Source organism: Raphanus sativus, chromosome 9 (assembly GCF_000801105.2).
Source record: "Raphanus sativus cultivar WK10039 chromosome 9, ASM80110v3, whole genome shotgun sequence".
Taxonomy (NCBI): domain Eukaryota; kingdom Viridiplantae; phylum Streptophyta; class Magnoliopsida; order Brassicales; family Brassicaceae; genus Raphanus; species Raphanus sativus.
This window is the reverse complement of record NC_079519.1, coordinates 4,542,546-4,565,163: the sequence shown is the minus strand read 5'-3', so window position 1 is coordinate 4,565,163 and position 22,618 is coordinate 4,542,546. Positions and strand designations below refer to the sequence as shown.

The 22,618-nt window shown below is 33.5% G+C and overlaps 2 protein-coding genes and 1 long non-coding RNA gene across 3 annotated transcripts; all 3 read left to right on the top strand.

The window, feature by feature from the left end:
* The first annotated feature begins 1,792 nt into the window (after positions 1–1,792).
* Positions 1,793–3,263, top strand: LOC130499864 (uncharacterized). The gene is made up of 2 exons (XR_008938720.1): positions 1,793–2,929; positions 3,023–3,263. It is a non-coding gene; the product is annotated as an uncharacterized LOC130499864 (long non-coding RNA).
* A 2,112-nt stretch (positions 3,264–5,375) lies between these two features.
* LOC130499795 (kunitz trypsin inhibitor 2-like) lies at positions 5,376–6,267 on the top strand. Its single transcript, XM_056994204.1, has one exon. The coding sequence runs from the start codon at positions 5,378–5,380 to the stop codon at positions 6,083–6,085; it is 708 nt and encodes a 235-aa protein (XP_056850184.1). The 5' UTR covers positions 5,376–5,377; the 3' UTR covers positions 6,086–6,267.
* Positions 6,268–11,298: 5,031 nt separating this feature from the next.
* Positions 11,299–12,143, top strand: LOC130499819 (kunitz trypsin inhibitor 2-like). The gene has a single exon (XM_056994240.1). The coding sequence runs from the start codon at positions 11,346–11,348 to the stop codon at positions 12,009–12,011; it is 666 nt and encodes a 221-aa protein (XP_056850220.1). The 5' UTR covers positions 11,299–11,345; the 3' UTR covers positions 12,012–12,143.
* Positions 12,144–22,618: the final 10,475 nt, after the last annotated feature.

Here is a 22,618-nt window from a genome sequence, read left to right as displayed (position 1 = left end):
AAATTGCATGTTGATTGATTGGTTAATGCTACCATTAAGTGCTAAAAAAAAAGTTAGCATGTTTTGTTGACAAAGTTGCTTTTATAGTGTTATATAAGTAGCCGGTTACATCTAAAATTTACCTGCATCTAAAGTTATTTAGGTTATAAACTTTGTAAGAAAAAAATATAAAAGTAAGGACAGCTAGACAATCTAAAATTTTGGTGACAGAAATTTTGTTTAAGAAATAATATTAGACTGCTACTAATTATATTATCTAAATTATAAAAGAGCTCGTACACAGGAAGTAAAACTACATGAATGTTGTACATTATGGAAGTCTTGGGTCCAATATGATGTTAACAATAGACGAGGGACCTTTGTGCAACAACAAGGATGTCTGGGTTGCCCAATCGAAAGTCTGAGGTTGATTCGCGAGGACGCATATGCAATTTCAAGAGTTTTGGGGTCCATTGGAGAAGAATCAAAAGGTTCAAGGGTCAACTATGAAAATAATCAAAAATCCACCATTGTGGAACTCCCGAGCTTTTCGATCTGAAGATAGCGCCGTGACGGCGAAAGGCAACGACTCCAGAGCTTCGGGACAGGCTATTCGACTCGAGCTCAGCCACGACGACGACTTGAAGCTGAGAGCGATGCGAGGAGGAGCTGGTGGATTGAAGACTCACGGTATGGAGGTTTAGGGGAAGGAGGCCATGACCGGATTAGAATCTACGACGGCGAGATTGAGGTGATGACAGAGGTTTCTGTTGATCGAGGAGCTTGGACTGGTGCTCTAATGGTGGAAAGGTCACAGATCGAGCGTAGACAAGGTGAAGAAGAAGACGTCGGAGCTCACCTCTTAGCGAGTCTGCAGCGATCAATGGCAGTAGGCACTAGATGTCGCTCGGAAAGACGCGAACTCGCCAGCGGCTTAGCGGAGCGGCGCGAACAGGACGCTGTGGAGAAGGCGAGCCAGCGGTTGGAGCCAGTGGTGGTACAAAGGCGCTAGATACTTTAGTCTAATTTGATCTGGTTTAACTTCACAGAATCTGATGGAATGAAAAGAATTAAGAACGAAATTGAATCTCTTTAGTGTGAATGATTGCAATGAGAGATAGAACTGAAAATAAGGAAGGAGATTAATTTGAGAGAGTTTTGAGATCCGTGGTATACGAGCAAATGGGGAAGGAAAATATCAACATAGGAGATGTCGTGTGATCTTGGATTATCAGAGAAATAATATAAAAAAAAAGAATATTTGGATTACAATTCTAACAGGTAACCGGTTGTACACGATCAAAAATAAATAGGGTAAAATGGTCATTGAATTCTCGACCAAATGCATTGAAAACCTAAATAGGGTATAGACCTAATTATCACATAATATTTGTGTGTAGAGTGCAAATACCCTTTTTTATGATTGAGTGCAATTATTTTACCGTTTTCCCCAGGGCCTATCCTGTTTGGTTAAGCCAATTAGTTAAGTTTTCTTCTTGTTCATCTCGCGGTTATTATTGAGATTTGATTTGTAATCACTCATTAGTTATCTTGCAAAAAACGTGATAGCCCGGCTGAAAGAATTGGTTTATATTTTTTTTCTTTTTTAGTAACTATTTAACAGAAGAAGAAAAAACAGAGTTGTTTAGAATTGGAATCATTCATACGTTGGTTCCTCCATATTCGATCACTATGTATGAAGTATTGTCTTCTTCCTATCAATTATTTGATCATCCTTTATATGTTAGTTAACATGAAACTTTGTGCATATTCCTCGTGCTAAAAATAGAAGTTGAATAGCATAAAGTTTTTTTTTTTTTTGTCACACAACTACTTCATTCATTCACTTAGTTAGGTGGGGGAATTAAATTTTCCACAGCCACCTCTTCTTGTTCATACAAAGATAAGGTTTTCTTTGCAAGCAAATCTGCTTCTCCATTCATCCCACGGGGAATCCACACAAACAAAACAGTAGTAAAAGAAGAGATTAGAATCTGGATATCCTCTGCTATTCCATAAATTTCCAACAGCGGTTCCTTATTGTTGATGGCCGAGATCAGCTGCAAGGAGTCTGATTCAAAGATAACCTCCTTCATTCTGTTTTTGTAACAGTCCTCCACCGCCTCCCTGAGCGCCAGACCTTCGGCGATTAAGGCTGACGAGACGAAGCTTACACCTCTCTGCTTCTCTGTCCTCTGTTCTTGTTTCTTCACTATCCAGGCCAAACCAGCTCTACCGGTTCGCTCCGACCACGAAGCGTCTGAGCGTACTGCCACTTCAAGTTGCTGTCTTGGCACAAGGGGTTGTCTGTGCGGTATCTTCTCCACCTTATCTTGTGCGTCCATCCATTCTTTAGCTGCAACTATTGCCTGTGTAAGTACATCAGCCGGATTCCCAGCAAAATTATCAAAGACATACTTATTTCTCGCTTTCCATAGCGACCATAAAATCCAAGGAACTAGAGGTGTGGTTGTGATTCCTGTAGGTGGGAGACATTGTTGACTTTGAAGAGACGTCCAATCGGCTCGTAAATCTGTTAATCCACTAACACCAGATCCATTTACGAAAGGAGCAAGACTCCATACCTCTCGCGCAAATGGACAGTGGAACAATAGATGATTAATAGATTCGGAGCCCCCACATCTCTTACACCGCGGGTCGACGCTTATATGGCGTTGAAGTAGCCTCTCTCCCACTGGAATAATGCCCTTTAGACACTTCCAAGTGAACATCTTTATTTTTGGTGCTAGTTTGAGACTCCACACTGTTTTCTTCCAGTCAAACTCGGCTGTGGCTTCTCCTTCAAGGATTTCTTCTGTCAATTCTGCCATGGCAACATGATACCCTGATTTGACAGAGTACTTGCCAGTCTTGGTCCCTAGCCATCTTCTTGAATCCGAGACTCTTTTTGTACTTGGTTGCAGCCTAAGAATCTGACTCTCAAAGAAAGGTAAGATTTCTTGTATCCTCTGTCTGTTCCAGTCTCCTGAGTTTGGCAGCATGAGGTCTTGGACTGTTAGATTGACTGTTTCCTGTGTGGCAGGTCCCATGGGGCGAAGCGGAGCTTCAAGGCTCAGCCATTGTTCCGTCCAGATATTGATCGAGCTCCCATCACCCACTACCCAACCGTAGTTCTTCATTAGTAGGTCTCTCCCTTTGAGTATACTGTTCCAACCATGGGAGGCTGCTGAAGGCGCATAACAGGTCAGGAGATTCCCATCCGGACAATATTTGTTTAAGAGCGTTCTGCCTAGGAGTCCGTCGGGGTTGTCAATCAATCTGCAGCTTATCTTAGCAAGAAAAGCTTCATTGAATGCCTGAATATCTCTAACTCCAAGACCTCCCGAACCTTTGGGGAGAGTTAATTTATCCCAAGAAATCCAAGCCATCTTTCTCTTTCCAGAATTACCATCCCACCAGAAGCGTTTTAAGGCCGATTCTATTCTTTGGCAAAGAGAAACCGGCAGCTTGAAGCAAGACATTGCATGTGAAGGGATGGGAGTGAGGACACTCTGAAGCATTACCAATTTTCCGGCGGGAGACAGGTACCGTTTAGACCAGCCGCAAGCTTTTTGTTTGATTCTTTCAATGATCGAAGCAAAAATATCCCTTTTACGGCGGCCAAATTGTTCGGGGAGTCCAAGATACTTTCCTACACCACCTTCTTTCTGTATTTGGAGCTCCGCGTGTACTCTTTGCTTTAGCTCCTTGGGGGCTCTTCGGGAGAAGGTGATTGAGGATTTTTCTTTATTGATTAGCTGGCCCGACGCCTCCTCATACTTGCTCAGAATCTCTTTGAGAGTTGCTGTGCTTTCTCTATCCGCACTTAGGAAGAACATGGTATCATCCGCAAAGAGGAGGTGGTTGATTCGGGGACTCCCCCTAGCAACCTTGAATCCTCGCATTCTTCTTCCTAGCTGTGCGTTGTTACAAAGACCCGAGAGCACTTCACTACATAAGATGAAAATGTAGGGTGAAAGGGGGTCGCCTTGGCGGATCCCTCTACTCGGTAAAACCATTCCTCTAGGCGAACCGTTGATGAGGAAGGAGTAAGTAACTGTAGAGATACACTGCATGATCAAACCAATCCAATGATGGTGAAATCCCAGTCTCTCAAGCACTGCCTCTATGAAGTCCCACTCGAGACGATCGTAAGCTTTACTCATGTCCGTCTTAACCGCCATCGACACTCTCTTCTCTGCTTTGGACGTCTTTAGTGTGTGCAGGACCTCATGAGTAATCAGTATGTTGTCCCCAATCGCTCGTCCGGGAACAAACGCAGACTGGTTCTCCGATATGAGTTTCTGGAGTAGCGGCTGTAATCTCTTCTGCAAGATTTTTGAATAAATCTTATAGTACACGTTGCACAGCGCGATCGGGCGATAATCGGATACCCGCTGGGGGCTCTTTATCTTGGGGATCAAACAGACATGTGTGGCGTTGATGTCTTCTGGGAGCTTTCCTTCTCTGAATGCCGCCTGAACTTCTCCTACAATGTCCGGTCCAATTTCATTCCAGTGGGTATGGTAGAAGCTAGCCGAGAACCCGTCTGGACCTGGGGCTTTCTCTCCATTAACTGCCCAAATGGCCTCCTTGATCTCTTCCGCAGTTGGCACTGCTATCAACTCTTCGTTATCTTCCTGAGTTATTATCGGCTGGAGAGCTTCAGAGACGACCTCTGTTCTGTTTCCCTGCTCCGAGGTGAACATTTTCGTATAATAGTCTAACACTGTCATCGCAATCTCCTCTTCCTTATAGACCATGTTACCCTCGGCGTCTTCGAGAACTGTAAAGGCATTAGCTCTGCGCCTATTTTTCGTAGTGGCATGAAAGAAACCTGAGTTTCTGTCTCCCAGCTGGAGCCATAAGAGCCTGCTCCGTTGTTTCCAAAACGCTTCCTCAGCAAGATAAGCATTATTCAGGGCCGCATTAATCTCTTTGATCAACTCTGTGTCGTTCAAAGGGCTGGTAAGGGCTTTTTCTAGTTCCTGTTTGTTCTTCTCAATAAGCTCTTTGCTATTTCTTTGTTGGAGTTTGTTCCAGGCTGCAATCGCACTTCTGGTGGAGGCGAATAGCATAAAGTTTAAACCCTATTTTTACTCATCACTGTTAAAACAAACCCATCACGAGAATGAATGAATTACAATCAAAATTCGACGTGAGTAAAAACCTAACAAGAAAAAAAAACTTTTTAAAGCTGACTAAGATAGAAGTTTATTTAACTCGAATGAAAGATTAGTTTTGATTGAGTTTCTGGCTGAGTCGATAGGTAAATCAAATTTATATACCATATTCAAAAAGATCTGCTTATTTTTCAATTTCTTTTTCTACTTGTCACAAGCGGTTTAAGATAGCTGTTTTAAATTTAACTGGAAGACTTCCTATAAATACCGATACAATGTGTCTGATTACTCAACTCACTCCAAAACAAAACAAAAGAAAAACAATCACAATCATGTCATCATCCCTATTGCTCTCCTTTCTCATCGCTCTCTTGTTGGCTGCAGCTGTCTGCACCCACGGACAAGTACTACCGCCACCGGTGACGGACACGGACGGAAACATCGTTCGTGTCAATGAACGATACATCATCCAACCAGTCAATACCGGGATTAACGGAGGTGGTCTTATCCCAGTTGCTGCTATACTTCCCTCTTGTCCACTTGGCATCACCGAAGCATTTCCGGGGGAATCGGGTGTGCTGGTTAGGATCGCATTTCCACCGTGGTTGATCCCTCCCATACTGCCACTCACCATTGTCCGTACAAATACCGACATGACCATCGAGTTCCAGTCCAACATCTGCAATCGCATCTCCAAGTTCTGGGAAGTAGATGAATTCGCACAGAATCCCAACCAGCCTGAGATTCTCATCGGTGGTAACCAAAGGAGACGAAATAGCTGGTTTAGAATAGAGAGAGCCGGAAAAGAAGCACAAACAAACATTTACAAATTTACCACTTCTGCCGGAACCGTTGGAACCATCTCAGGGGCCTTGGACAGTCCACAACTAGTTCTCACCAATGATGTGGATAAGACCATATTCGTCAAATTCATCAGAGATGTTAGTACCGTTGTTACTTCTACTTCTCGTGTTGAAAAGTAATGACTAAGGATGGTCCCATTTTGTTAATCGTGAAACCTTGTAATGTAAAAGCCAAAGACTCGGTCAATGGCCAAATATAAGGGGTTGAGATTAATACCGCAAGTACGCTTGCTCCTAAACTTTTATGTACTGTCAGAATAAATTATGTTTTTCAAACATGAAATTTGATATTTAATTATATATCTGTTCTTTTGTCCAAAAATAAATTATATATCTGTTCTGTTAAAAGTAAACTCCAAATTTATATATTTTCAAATCGGTCTGATTTATTTTTAATTTACTAAGTCCGTTTCCAAATGAAATATGTTTTGAATTTTCTCATATATTATGAAAACATAATAAATTTTGATTATCAATACATTATTTTGTAGTTAATCATTTTCTACAATTTTTACCTGGTCAAAATATAATATACACAATTTAATTTCTTCGAAATCTACAATTTATCATTATACCTAAGAAATATATGGTGAAATATTTTTACCAAAAAATACATTGAAAACATTAAAAATATCTTTTTCTGAGAATGGATCTTTCTAAAATAGAGAAAGTATCTTATAAACTTCATTTGCTTAGCCCGCTTATCTAATTTTCTCTATGGGCCTATAAAAATGATATGTATATTTAGGAATGTTCAATCAGGTAAAACTGAACCAACTAAAATTAAACCAACTAAAATTAAACCAAACTGAAAAAAAAAGTAGTTTGGATTTGGTAATACTGAATATACTGAATAAATGCTATTTTTAAAAAAAGTACGGTATATGGATATGGTTTGGTATATAAACCAACCAAACAGATTAAACCGATCAATTAAAATATAGTAATATAATTATATGTAAATTTTATAATATAATTAATAAAATACACATAATTTATTTTATGATATGATCTTCATATTTAAAATGAAGTTTTTAGTATTTTGATATTTAATTTTAAGTTAAAAGTTATTTTCATTTTATCAAACTAAATAAAACATAATCTTTTATCTTTTTGTTGACAAATATATATGCTAATATTTAATTATTTATAACATATGGATACTAATTTTTATTATTTTATTCTGTAAAAAAATTATTATTATTATTTTAACTTAATATGTTATTAATTATTTTAAATAGTAGAAAAATTGTCTATTTAAAAACCGGAATATCTGCAGGTTATATAAAAGCTGATATCTAATCAAAAAAGTATAATTCATTAATATTATAAAAGAAATAATTTATAGATTTGGTATAAAACCAAACTGAACCAAAGTAAATGTGATTTTATATGATAATTATTTTTTATAAATCGAAAAACTAAAAACAAAAAAAAATGAAGCAGAAACAAATTGATATCTGGATTGAACACTGTAATTCAGAAAGGTTGAAGTCAAAACTGGAGCTATAACAAAAATAGTCAAAACTGGAGCTATAACAAAAATAAGAGGAGGAATAAATCTAACGTTTGAAAGTATTTAAAAGGAAATAAATAAATAAATAAATATTTCTTCCATTTCAAGATTTTTGCTTACGTATTAAAAATAATTATGTTTGATCTTTGGTTAATACTGTTTGATTTATTAATTAGTAATTTTAAAGAATAAAATTAAAATTGTAAAATACATTTATCATATGCATTAAAATGATATTTATATTAAAAACAAGTTTTAAGAGAATAAAACGATATTAATAAAAATGAAAATATAATATTGCATCCGCTAATAAGGCATCACTCGTTTAATAAACACAGATGACAGAAAGACTAATCTCTTACTGGTCACACGCAGATTTACACCAGAAAATCAAAAATGAGTTAATCTATCATATCTTTGTCATTCTTATTGATTTGCGTTGAATAGTATTTTTTAGCAATGAAAGCATTTCTAACTCATTATTATCTTTACTTTTATTTATAATAGTATTTAGAAGTGTTGGGGATAATATTGGTAAGAGTTTTAGCATTATGTTTTTGGCTGTAGAATTTATTTTGTAGAATTATTTGCTTTAATTTTTTTTGTTGTAGTTTTCTAAAGCACTTTTTTTTTTGGAAATAAAGCTCGCTACAATTATATTTTTGATTTTGTAGAGATATTTTTGCTGTGAGTTTTTTAAAGAAAGGAAATCTCGATTGATTGACATATATAACTCTAGATTAAATTTTGGCTGTCTAGAGCATCTACAACCATAACCAATCATCCTTATAGTCAATCCAATTCATTTTTATTTTTTTCACCGTAATAGAAATTGCTACTTTTTATTATAAATGAATCATATAAGAATGAATAATAATCCTCTATTTTTATTTATGTTTTAAAACTGTTATCTTAGAAAATATATTGGAATATAATTATTTTTATTATAAAGTTTCTCTATTTTATAGGTAAACTAGTAAAATGCATTGGAGATAGTATCAACCACTTATCAAAACACTGGGAAATCTATTCTGATGTTTGTAAAATTTTTAGAAGAAAAACAGTTTCTCTTCTTTTTACTTTTTTCCTTATTCTAATTGGTAATATATTTTATTTGGAAGAAGTTCAAAAAAAATAAAATAAAGTTTATTAGAAACCACCAATGATGATTATGCCATAACTATTTATAAAAAAAGGCAGAAATGTTTACAATGATTCAATACGTTGGTTCCCCCACCCTCACAGACGCTTTGAAGAACTGTTTTCTTCCCATCAATTATTTGCTCATCCTTCCGTACAAAAAAAACAAATTATTTGCTCATCCTTTTATGTGTTAGTTACATGAACAGTTTTGCATGTTCCTCGTGCTAAAAAATCGAAGTTTGAGTTGATTAGCGTAAAGTCTAAACCCCTAGTTGAACAAAATGTGTGATCAAATTAGTAAAGGCACACAGTTACGTCGTCTCTTTTCAGTCAGAAACAGAGAAAATAATAATATTAGCCCAGAAACGTTTCTGAGATGTTGGAAACCATAAACGTTTTAGTAAGTTTTTAATAAAAAGTTTTTTTTACATAATTGGAAACCTTTTTCAGTGTAAATGTAACATCCCGAGTTGTGATATGTGAAAAGGCTTAAGAGAATTGATTTGGCTACCTATATCACCAAAGTTGACTTACCTTTTCCGTCACACCTCCGTTTAGAACTCCAGAGTTAAGCGTGCTTGGGCTGGAGTAGTGAAAGGATGGGTGACCTATGGGAAGTGATTCGCGATACCGTGTAAGTGAGGCCAAAACACGGGGAAAAGTCGGGTGGTGATTGCAGGGTCAGTAAACAATGATTTCGAGCCTTGGAAAAATTAACGACCAACCGTCGGATGGGATGGGAGGCCGAGAGAGCGGGCGTGGGTGGCCCATTAGCCGTGGGCGGGTCGGGGCGTTACAAGTGGTATCAGAGCTGGTTAGCCGTCTCAGTTCTGACCTGAGAGGCGTCTTGAGACCTGTCGTGGGGTGCAACGAGGGCGTTGCGTTCTTTGAGAAGGGATGAATTGTAACATCCCGAGTTGTGATATGTGAAAAGGCTTAAGAGAATTGATTTGGCTACCTATATCACCAAAGTTGACTTACTTTTTCCGTCACACCTCCGTTTAGAACTCCAGAGTTAAGCGTGCTTGGGCTGGAGTAGTGAAAGGATGGGTGACCTATCGGGAAGTGATTCGCGATACCGTGTAAGTGAGGCCAAAACACGGGGAAAAGTCGGGTGGTGATTGCAGGGTCAGTAAACAATGATTTCGAGCCTTGGAAAAATTAACGACCAACCGTCGGATGGGATGGGACCCACGGGCCGAGAGAGCGGGCGTGGGTGGCCCATTAGCCGTGGACGGGTCGGGGCGTTACAGTAAATTTTTTGAAAAAAAATTGAGCACCATAATCCAATGTTTATTTCGCTATGTTCAAGACCATCCATATATTAGTCTATTAGCTGTGAATTGCATGGGATTCTCCATTCCGTGGCTAATTCAAAGTTTTTAAGGTGACTCTTCATAAAGTTCTATTTTTGTTTTTAACTTCCTTTATATTTTTTCAGGAAATATTACTTTTTCATCTTATTCTCACTTGTTAAGATGACTAGAACAATACAAAAAAGTGGACTGAACCTGAATCAGACTCTGCTTCGTTTTGCTTCACTTCTTCAAAAGCGAGAGCGGTGGAGGAAAAACAATACTTATCAAATTGAAGTGAAATGAGAGAATCGTGGAACGATCATGCAGTGTCATCGCGGCTGAAAAGTGAATAAAAAGAGAAACTGCCAATAGCTTAAATATTTTAAAGTCAGCGAACAATGTGAAGTTAGAGGTATACACGAATTGTAGCACCATTTTTAATATCCAGACATCATGAAGGATCAGAATAGATAAAAGAGAGAAAATGTTAACCATCATAGCTGATCATATCGTCCATTCCATGTGGCTCTTACTTAATTCATCTTATCGACTTGTTTTAATAGTATTTTTAGCTATAAATCAATTATTAAAAGACTACGAAATTTAATGTGATGTTTGTAAAGTTTATCAAAAGAAAAACGATTTCTCTTCTTTCTTCTTTTTTTATATTTCTGACTTTTTTGGTCATGAATTTTATTGCTATAAGCCTTAAGTCTATAACTATTTACAAAAAGAAGAAAACGAAATGTTTAGAATCATTCGTACGTCGGTTTCCCCATCATATCACTTTGTTTGAAGTATTGTCTTCTTCCCATTATTTATTCGAACATCCTTTATATGTTAGTTAAACTGAACTGTTTTGCATGTTCCTCGTGCTAAAAAGAAAAAAAAAATCTTGGTAAACATCGTAATTTGAATTGATTAGCATAAAGTGTAAGCCCTTGTTTTCAACTGTCACAGCTAAAACCAACCCTTCACGAGAATGAATAAGTTAGATGAACCTATAACCTAAATCGATTATTGAAGAAAAGTACCTTTTCCCCTTAATTATTCAAACTTATATTTTTTTGTAGCACGCGGAACATGCAAAACATTCATGTTAACTAACTTTTAAAGGACGATCAAATATATGTTTTTTTTCTTTTTTTTGACGACAAAAAAAAAATTTGATCGTCCTTTAAAAAGTTAGTTAACATGAATGTTTTGCATGTTCCGCGTGCTACAAAAAAATATAAGTTTGAATTGAACAGCAAAAGTCTAAACCCCTGTTTTCATCACTCACTGAAACCAACCCGTCACGTGAATGAATGAAATGTTAATCTTTAAGCTGTTTTGAATTTACTTGCAAGACTTCTTATAAATACCGATACATTGCGTCTAAATCTCTATAGCTCTCAACTCAATCAAACAAACAATCACAATCATGTCATCATTCCCATTGGTCTCTTTTCTCGTCACTCTCCTGTTGGCTGCAGCCGTCTGCACCCACGGACAAGAACTGGTGACAGACACCAACGGAAACATAGTTCGACTCAATGATCAATACTTCATCCAACCAGTCAATACCGGGAATAACGGAGGTGGTATTGTCCCACTTGCTTCTAAAATTTCCCTTTGTCTACTTGGCATCACCCAAGCACTTCCGGACGAACCGGGCGTGCGGGTTAGCTTCTCCTTTCCACAGACGTTGATCCCTCCCATACCATTCACCCCTGTACTTACAAATGTCGATATAACCATCGAGTTCAAGTCCAACATATGCAAGGAGTTCTCCAAGTTCTGGGAAGTCGATGCATCCGCACTGGTTTCCGAAGAGCCTGCAATTCAAATCAATGGTAACCCGCGGCGAAGAAACAGCCGGTTTAAGATAGAGAAAGTGGGAAAAGAAGGAAGAACAAACATTTACAGATTTACTACTTCTGATGGAACCGTGGGAGCTGTCCCAGGGGCCTTGGAGAGTACACAGCTAGTTCTCACCAATGATGTGGCTAAGACCATATTTGTCAAATTCATCAAATTTAATGCTGTTACTACCGATGTTGCTTCTACTTCTCGTGTTGAGAAGTTAGGACTAAGGATGATTTTGTAATGTAAAAGCCAAAGACTCCGTCCATGGCCAAAAATAAGGGGTTGAGATTAATACCCGCACGTACGCATGCACGTAAACTTTTTTTCTACTGTCAGGATAAGTAAAATATAAGCTATGTTTTGAAACATGAAATTCTATTTTCAGTATCCTAATCCCCTTATTATTAATAGAGAAGCAATTAATAAGAGTAACCTTGCTTTGGTAGATTAATTTCAATTTTGCCATTATTGCTGATGTGGCAAGCTCACAGCTCTCCTCATCAATCTTAGTTAACAAGCCTTTAATTACTAGGAAATTTACAAGTATTACCATTGGTATCTATTATACATTTTTTCTTTAACATAGGATATTACACGGTACATAAAATAAGTCAATAATTCACTTTAATTGTCAAGCTTTCTTAACGGGTTTTTTCCACCACAACTTCGTATATAATCTCTAAAAGCTCGAACTGTTTTACAATGGAACTCACTCCAGCAAAATAATTGACTTATTCATTCTCACCTACGATATTAACGAAACGTATCCCAATTAAAACATATTGTCATGCACAAAAATCAAGCAGAAGACAATATATATTGTAATTGTCTTTGTTCATGACAATATGTCATTCGGTTCAAAATAATGTCAAGTTATTTTGTACAAGCATATTCTCAATAATTAAACTCAAGCTTACTACCACACTTTCTGTTCAAAACGATATGTCATATTTGCTCTATAAAACATATTAATCAGAATTAAACTCAAACTTACTATCACACCTATTGGCACCAGTTCTCCTAAAGAATTGGATCCAAGATGTCTCAAAGTCTTATTTCATTGTACTCAGAGACATTTTGACATTAACATTTCGAAGTCTTATTCATTAATATAAACTAATGAATTTACACGTACCAAAGACACTTAATCCATTATACAAGCATGTTGACGAACAATACTCACTAACTCAACTTAAGTTGTGCACATCTCATGTTAATGTTTAAAATTTTTGAAACAAAAATCAAAAGCAACTCATACAATAGAGAAGCTGTTTAACTCAGACAACATATATTTGAAATTATGATTTATTATATTCCATTCTATGATCCGGCTATCGTTCCATATCTTATACGTATGTTTTAGCTCATATGTTTATATCTTTCATGTGACCTTGAGTTATGTTTTATGTGCAGACAGAGTGAATCTCTCCTCAGTATAGGCGTAATGCATCAGTTAATTATGTAATTATTTTTGAATATATGTTAAGAAATAAATATAGAATGTTGTTAATGTGAAACTTTCTTATTCACGGCAAATCAAAGTATATAAATTGATAACTTCAAATTTTGGTAAGATATGATTGAGCGCATCAATCTAAATTAAATATCTTGCTAAAAGCCGGTAATTTTAATATCGTGCTTTGATTATAAAATATTCTAATTAATCACATTGACTATATATATATGTATTAATTTTGTAAGTGAGTCACTATATATGTCTTCTTACAATAAAAAACCTTATAAAGATAGATCTATTTTTTATGTAAGATTCCAATCACCTCATATAGAAGATACAAAACGAAGTTTGAAGAAACATTTCAGCTTCTTATTCAATTTTTTTTTGCAGTTTCATTATAGGGTTTTTGTGTTATATTTTTTATTTTTTATATGATATTGTCTACATACTTTCAGTAAGATTTATTGTAAACAAATACAACAATGATTGTTAGATTAACTTAATTGACAAATTAATGAGAGAAAATATTATATTCACTGGTTTGTTTTCCAACATAAAAGGTTTTGATCTATAATTAAGTTAACTGATAGAAAAAATGTTAAGAACCGTATTTTCTGGGTAACAATTTGTTCCCCTCGGTTCTCAAAACAAAAAAAACACTATATTTTGAATAAAAATATCACATTAATACTAATTAATAAAATATCATATTTTAATACTAAAAATATCACATTAATACTAATTAATACTAATTAATTAATACTAGCACATATATAAAAATATCACATTAATACTAATTAATAAAATCTTATAGTAAATATATAAATTATAAATATAAATACATAACTAAATATTAAACTACAAGAAAAAACACTATATTTTGAAGCTTGCAAAACTTGAAATACTCTATTTTAGAGTTTGCAAAACTCTAAATTTGAAGTTTCAATATGTTCTTCTCCAAAAGGAAAACTTCAAACATAACTTCAAAATTATTTATATTTTTACACTATGGTCTTTATATTTGTCATAATAATATAAATCCATAAAACTTATAAATAACTAGCACATATATAAAAATATCACATTAATACTAATTAATAAAAATCTTATAGTAAATATATAAATTATAAATATAAATACATAACTAAATATTAAACTACAAGAAAAACACTATATTTTGAAGCTTGCAAAACTTCAAATACTCTATTTTAGAGTTTGCAAAACTCTAAATTTTAAGTTTCAATATGTTCTTCTCCAAAAGGAAAACTTCAAACATAACTTCAAAATTATTTGTATTTTACACTATGGTCTTTATATTTGTCATAATTAATATAAATTCATAAAACTTTTAAATAACTAGCACATATATAAAAATATCACATTAATACTAATTAATAAAATCTTATAGTAAATATATAAATTATAAATATAAAAACTCAACTAAATATTAAACTAAAAGAAAAACACTATATATTGAAGCTTGCAAAACTTCATATTTGAAGTTTAAAGATGTTTTTAAACTTCATATTTGAAGTCTAAAGATGTTTTTAAATCTTAAAACTTCTTATGTTAAGGTTTATATTTAGTTTATTTTTATGTGTAAAACTAAAATTTATGAAAACAAATATGAAATATTATAAAATATGATTTTCTAAAGATTAAAATGATAAACAACAAAATATCTAAAAATCATAAAATGTAATATGTAATGGTAAGGACCAAAATGCAAATAAAGATGTGAAACTTCAAATTTGAAGTTTTGAGTAGTGACACTCTATATTTGAAGTTTCACTACTAAAAACTTTAAATTTGAAGTTTTGAAATTTGCTTTTGGAGAACAAAAAACTTCAAATATGAAGTTATAGAGTATTTTTTGGAAATACTCTTACAAAAATTTGTATCACTTATATAAAATATTTATAGGTGAGCAATTAATAATGGTAATTCAACAGTTTTAGTTATGATTAGTACGGCTCTCAGAGCATCTCCAATGCAAAATTCTATTTTTCTTCCAAAATAGAGTAAAAATGAATATAGAATAAAAATGTTCCAACCCTACTTCATTTTTCACTCTACAATGGAATCATAAACACAAAAAAAAAAGAAAAAGATTACTTCACTAATGGAGTAAACTTCAGAAATTAGATATGAAGTTGGGTTGGAGCATTTATTATTTCATATTCATTTTTACTTTTTTTTTAAAGAAAAATGGAGTTGGATTAGAAATAATCTAAGGCTTTTTGTATCATTTAATAGTTCTGAACTTTGTTACCAGAATATACTGTACTTTCTCTGGATTTTTTAAAAATTGGTGTTTTAAGATATATACATATATTAAAAAATTAAATACATACTCTTATTTATTAGTTTTGGTTAGTTTTATTTGTTTTCTAATAAAGTATACCACTCAATTTTTAAAATTTAATTTAATTTTTGTTTTAACGAAAATCAATTTTTGTATACAAGGAAAAAGTGAAAACATCAATAATTTGTATATAGAGGGAGGAAAAAAGTGTTACGTATTAAATTAATAAGTTGAACTTACATATTATACATGTTATCTATAATATATCATAACTAAAACCAGGGGGAGGGAGAGAGGAGGGTGTGGGGTCAGGTGACCCCAGTAAAATTGGAGGACAAATTTTTTTCAATGTATTTTTTTTTAAATTATTATAATACTTAATTAAAATTTAACATTTGACCCCACTCATTTATGTATATACTTTTATATGTCCCATTAATTTTGTAAAAAAATTATTTCTATAATAATAAAGTTTACATATAAAATTTATATATTATGACTCCAATTAAAAAAAATTTCGGGCTCCGCCAGTGACTAAAACTATTGTTTTAACAACTAAAATTATTTGTTTAACACTTTCACCCCGCGCAATGCGCGGGTCTTCACCTAGTAAATATTATTTGTTTTCGATCATTCGTAAATCGCTGTATATACTTGTAATTACCTTATAAAATTCCTTTGTTTAGCCATTCGCTTACCTAGTTTTCTCTATGGGCTAGGAGAGTTTTTATTTGTCAACAGTACAATACAGATGAAAGACTAATCTCTTACTTTTACTGCGCACGCAATTTTAGATTTAGCGGTAGAGACAACTCTCAGTGGGCTAGTAGGATTGACTCAACACTTTAACAGTAAAATACAGATAAAATACTAAGAACACCATTAACCTTAGCACTCCGGGATGCTTAATCACTTTTTAGTAATAAATAGGTGCTAAACACTTTTTTAAGCAATTTCTAATTTTTGTCCTCCAATACAAGTATCTTATTTAGAGGTTCTTAAAAAAATTAAACATTGTTTTATTTAAGATTAGGGCCGGCCCGCCCTACGGGCGGGATGTGAATCTTAAAACAATTTCAGCAATTAAGTAAACATATAATATAAATTTTTATCATATAAAAATATACATATTAGTTAAATTTTGTACATGTCATTGTAATTGAATATTTTTAGTTCACAATGAGAAATCTGTGATTGAGTTTAAATTTCTATAACAAAATGCAAATGATTTTAAAATCATGCGGAAAATATCTTTTTAATATATATATATATATATATATATAATATATATAATTAAATATTTAAATAGAATATCTTTGATATATATATATATATATTGCTTACAGTAAACTAAATTTTAATTTTCAAACAACACTTAGGAAATACTAAAACGATTTTACTTTTGAATTTTTATTTATATATATTTCTTTCTATCAGAATTTGCGAATGAATTATTTTTTAAACCTAACAATATTATGGATGTACTAATTAGTTACTTTGTTTTCTAAAATTATTACTTTTATAATTATGTCAAAATAATTTCTGCTGTATTGATTATATTTTGTGAGGTGTGTACCACTTGCGTTGATTTATTTGATATGTATTTGTTTTAAAAGTATTGATGAATACCAATACATAATATTCTTTTATTTTTCGTGTTGTATTTTGTGGCATACTAAGCATATTTGGTGGAACAGAAGACTATCATTATTGTTGTTTGCGTGCTTGTCAAGTCAGTTACGGTGCGAATAATCCATAATCCGAGTATGAAAAATAGTTACCACCGTTATTGAGTAAACAAACTAATATTATTTTTTTTACTTGTTGTTTTAAAAGAGAATGTTTTCGGTAAAATAGGTTCATTAAATTATAACAATAAAGATCAGAACGATACTTCATTTTCAAGTCCACCAATAGACCAGCTCGCAAAAAATAAAAATTCTAGCCCTGTTATAAAATGACTAAAGTAAGTTTGTAATGGACAGATTTTGATATCACGGTTCAAAAGTCGATGAATTTTCCTAGTGAAGCAACACTGTTGGGATTCTTTAGTATTTGAGTTCATCAAGTATACAACATACTGCGTGGCATTCTGAGAAAAGAAGTCTTGATCCAGCAATGCTATATCATACGTTAGAAACAACACATTAACCCTAGTACTGTAATAAGAAGACGTCTCCATTAATTTGAAAAAAAAAAAACATCTCCATTACTCTGTATAATCTTTTTCTTTTTTGTTTACTAAAATTTTGGAACAGCAAGAATTCCACCGAACAAAGTCGCACTGATAAACAAATTAAAGATCTATTTTGAAATTATGACTTTGTTTACTAACTTCGTCGGTGTAACACAACGCATGATAAATAGAACACATAAGAAGTAAAGCACACTGATCTGTAGCTTTGCAGAACAAAAGTAAAAGATCTACACTTGCAATAGAAAAGATCAATAATAATCCAAATCTTGACAGAATTTTAACAGCTTTCAGAGAACAATAAGTAGGGAGAAAAAAAATCTTCGCAGAATCTTGGGTAGAGAAATCGATTGTAAGCAGCTAGATATTCTCAAGAATACCAAAGAACATCATGTTCTGGAGTGAACCTTTTGTCTCCCACATCCCACCGTCCGTTACGCTCAAAGGACAAAGCACAACTGCCAGAAATAAAGACACAATATTAAACAGTTCAACATTAAAAACTTGTCTTTAAAAAGCAGACCTCATTGACGAACAAAATGACCCTCACAATTCTTAATGAAACTTCAGATAACTCAAAAACAATTGCTTGTAGAGTCTTTCCCAACCTCATCTGCTCAATTTGTAGATTAGACTCAGCATAGATACAATCACAAAGAGTCACCGCGATTCCGAACTCTCTGTAATCTAAAGAAAAGTAGATCTTAGTTATATGCAATGGAAGTAACATGAAAATATTTTCATGATCTAAACACCAACCTCTTGATGACATGGCGGAGAGCTTAAAAATTCCCAGATGCCTTAGCTGTGCGAAAGGAGAAGCAGTTAGAGATCAAAGAAAAAAATGTTCACATTTTTACATATAAGAAAAAGCTTAGAAACTGAGATAGTACTGCTTATGCGTCCTAGATCTTCAAAGGATCCAACAGTGAGAATAAGTCTTATTGGAACTGAAGCAGCCATATACTTTGAACCAAGTGAAGAAACCCTTACTGCTCATCTAAAACACAAAATCGAGTTTCTCAATCTAGAGTAACATGCAATTTAATTGAAACACGAAACACAATCATAATTTCAGTATATATTAAGAATACATCACATTGTGCTACACTAAGAAAAGAAGAAACTAACCGGTTAGAGGAGCGATGATGATTGACGGCGAAGAAGGAGATGGTGACTGCAAAACATGAACAATACAAAAAAAAATCAACAAACGTATGCAAAATCAAGAGTACAGATGATGATGATGATCTACAGAAAGTAAAGTTACCTTTTATAGGGTTAGAGACACCGCCTTACAGATCAAAACAAAGCATTGAAAACTACATAGTGGGAGAGTGTATCAATTGGAGTTAACACAAACCCATAACTCGGACCGTTTCATATATTAGGGAGAAGCAAAAACGTCAACTCGTCGCCGTTGACGCAGAAGAGAGACGATCTTTTTTTCAATCAAACAAAATTAGGATTGGAGCGCAGAACAATCTAACTGGGCCAGATACACCTTCTACTTTCAAGCCCAACCACACATACGAACGAAGCCCATGACGAAATAAGTTTAATGAAACGCTGCACTTTGCAAACAGGACACATGTCAACGCCAGGATCAACGAATTTGTGACCTGGAATCTGACGTGTCACCAGGAGAGAAACATCCTTTCTTTATAGTAATAGATATAATTTTATTTATGATATAAAACATTTTAAAAGATCAAAAAAATATATTAAGAAACACTTTGGTTTGTAAAAGCTCTTGCCATCATCAGAAAGTAAGCCAACATTATTTGAAACATCCTATACAAATTTGACATATACATTCTACAGAAAAAACTTAAAATATGTTGAAGAGATGTGATGCTTTGCTTCCTACCAATATGGAAAAGATCATTTAACATGAAAACAAAAAACTTACATCTGCTTTATAATCCACAACAAAAGAGGTCTGACCCGTTTATGAGAACTTTCGACCCAATACTTATTTGGATTGGAGTAACTAAACTACCCAGCTCTCGTTGCAGAGATATCATCACTATCCTGAAAGAAACCCAATACACATGTCAAATCTCTCTCTAGAATTGTATTAATAGAAAAGAAACAGACAATTATTTTGGGACGTAAGGTCTATAGGCTACTAGTATAATGTAATCAGCATTCATGTAAGGGTTTCAGACTAAACTCAAAGACAAGATAATACTTTCAAGTGACTCTGTAAGATAGTTGCAGCTTTAATATCTTACGGTTATTGCCACACACAACTTCCTATAAATGCCAATAAAATCTAGGGAAAGTTAGTATTTTATTTCTAAACTATTTATAATTCATATATGTAATATTTAAGTATTTGTACAAAATTATTTCTGAATTATTTGTTTACTGCGCAAAAAATTAAGTTTGAAACAATCAATCGTTAACACATAAATAGAAAACTAACGATTTTAGTCCAACTTTTAACAACTGATTATTTTATCATAATTTTACACAGTCAACGATTAGTTCAGAAATAATTTTCTAAAAATGATATTTAAATATTAAATATGTCAATTGCAAATAGTTAGGAAATAAAAAAATCATACTTTTGTTATGTCCATATAAAAAATTATATGAAAAGAAAAATATTAAAAGTACTGTTTACAACTTTGTAATTTATATATATAAATATCCAAATAACTGAATTACTCTAAATACCTGAATTTTTGTTTTTCGAGGTTATCTCTGGTTTTAAAGCGTTTGGGATTTTTTTCTTTTAACCATGAATTAAACCATCTATTTCTAATTCGTTTCCACTACAAGATTTATATGAAAATAAAAACATGACCTAAATCCGACATTATCCGAACTGATTCGATCCAAAAATGTGTGGTTCCTTAACGGCTCTTAAATATCCTAACTCGAATAACACAAAAATCAAATAATCTAAATCCAAAACACAAATTCCCAAAATTATGAGCTGTCAAAATAAATTACTTTCAGTTATAGATGTTAAAACTCAAATATTAAATTTAAACTAAAAAAGAGTAATTTTTAAACTGAAAAATATTATCCCACGCTTTCAGAGCGCGTGTCAAAATCTAGTATGTTTGTTAAAATCAACCGTTTTGCATTTTCGTTGTGCTAACATGCGAAATTTGAAGATTAGCCTAAAGTATAACCCATCTTTGCAAATGCTTTGCCCTCGAGCCAAAAAAAGAATTTCAGGCTTTTTAATAATAAAAACACACACAATTTTTACATATTTTTAAATATATATTTTATAGATTGAGTTTAAATTTCTATAACATTACTACATCCAACCGATCAGTAACGGGATTAACGGCGGTAGTCTTGCTCCACTTGCTGGTATAAATCCCTATTGTGAACCACGTCCTATTAGCGAAACATTTACGGGAGAACCGGGCGTGCCAGTTAGCATAGCATATCCACCGTGGTTCCTCACGCCACTAAAAGTTGTCAAAACAAATTTCAGTATAACCGTCGAGTTCAAGTCCAACGATGACTGTAAGGAGCTATCCAAGTTCTGCAAGTTGAAGAAGGGGATTTTACTGAGCCTCCAATTCTCACCGGTGGAAGACCTGAGAAACTAAATAGCCGGTTTCAGATAGAGAAAGTCGGAGAAGATGGCACAAACATTTACAAGTTGACCACTTCTACCGGCACCGTCGGAGCCATCCCAATATTTGGAACTATACCACAGCGAATTCTACACCTCACCAATGATGTGGCTAAGATCATATACGTCAAATTCATCAAAGTTGATGTTAGTTCTACTTCTCGTGTTAAGAAGTTAGGTCTAAGGATGATCCCATTCTACTAATCAAGACCATGTAATGTTAAACTTTAAGACTCGGCCCATGACCAAAAATAAGGGGTTGTAATAATACCCGTCAGGATAAATAAAATAAAATCATGTTTTCAAACATTAAATTTGATATCCAATATCCTAATTCTGTTAAAAAGTTAACTAACCAAACAAACTTAAATAGAACTCCCAAATTATTTATTATCAAGCAATCAAATCATTGTGATATACTCCCTCTGTTTTTAAAAGATTCATGTTTTAGAAAAAAAATTTGTTTCAAAAAGATACATTTTCTACATTTTCAAGACATTAATTGATGAAAAATTGTATATTTCCAAAAATATAATTGTATTTATTAAAAATTTTTCAAAATTTTGGGGAATTGTTAATTAATAAAAACAATGCATTGGTAACTAAAATTTTATGTTTTTCTTAATAAGTGTGAAAAATCTAAAACATGGATCTATATAAACAGAGGGAGTATGTTCTTCTCACACTTTCTTACATATACAATGTCTAGCCATTGAATTTGAGTCTATCTATGTTAACACATAATTTTCATGATGGTTTCATATTGTTAAACGGGCATATTGGTTCCCCGCGTAATCATCAATTTTCAAAAGCGTAAGTATTCAGAAGCACAAGCATAAGCAACCATTCAAAACCAAATAGTTAAATTTTAAGCTTTTTATCCCTCGTGGTAAAAATCCAAGTTGGAAGTGAATAGCATAAAGTCTAAACCCCTATTTTCAACCCTCACTGCTAAAACGAGCCATTTCATACACGTCCATTTTATGAATCAACGCTCAGGTATTTTACGTATTTTTTCTGAATTCCCCGAAGCAATGAAAGATTATATCAGGGGACATGCATATGTCTTCTATAGCTATAAATCCTTGATTCCATTTAGACGTTTTGATTAAGTTTAAGTTCTCTGAGATGTTTAGAATCACTCATAGTTGGTCTTCTGTATGAATTATTGTCTTCTTCCCATCAATTATTTTGTTCATCCTTTATATGTTAGTTAACATTGAACCGTTTTGCATGTCCTCGTGCTAAAAAATTGAAGTTGGAATAGAGTAGCTTAAATTATAATT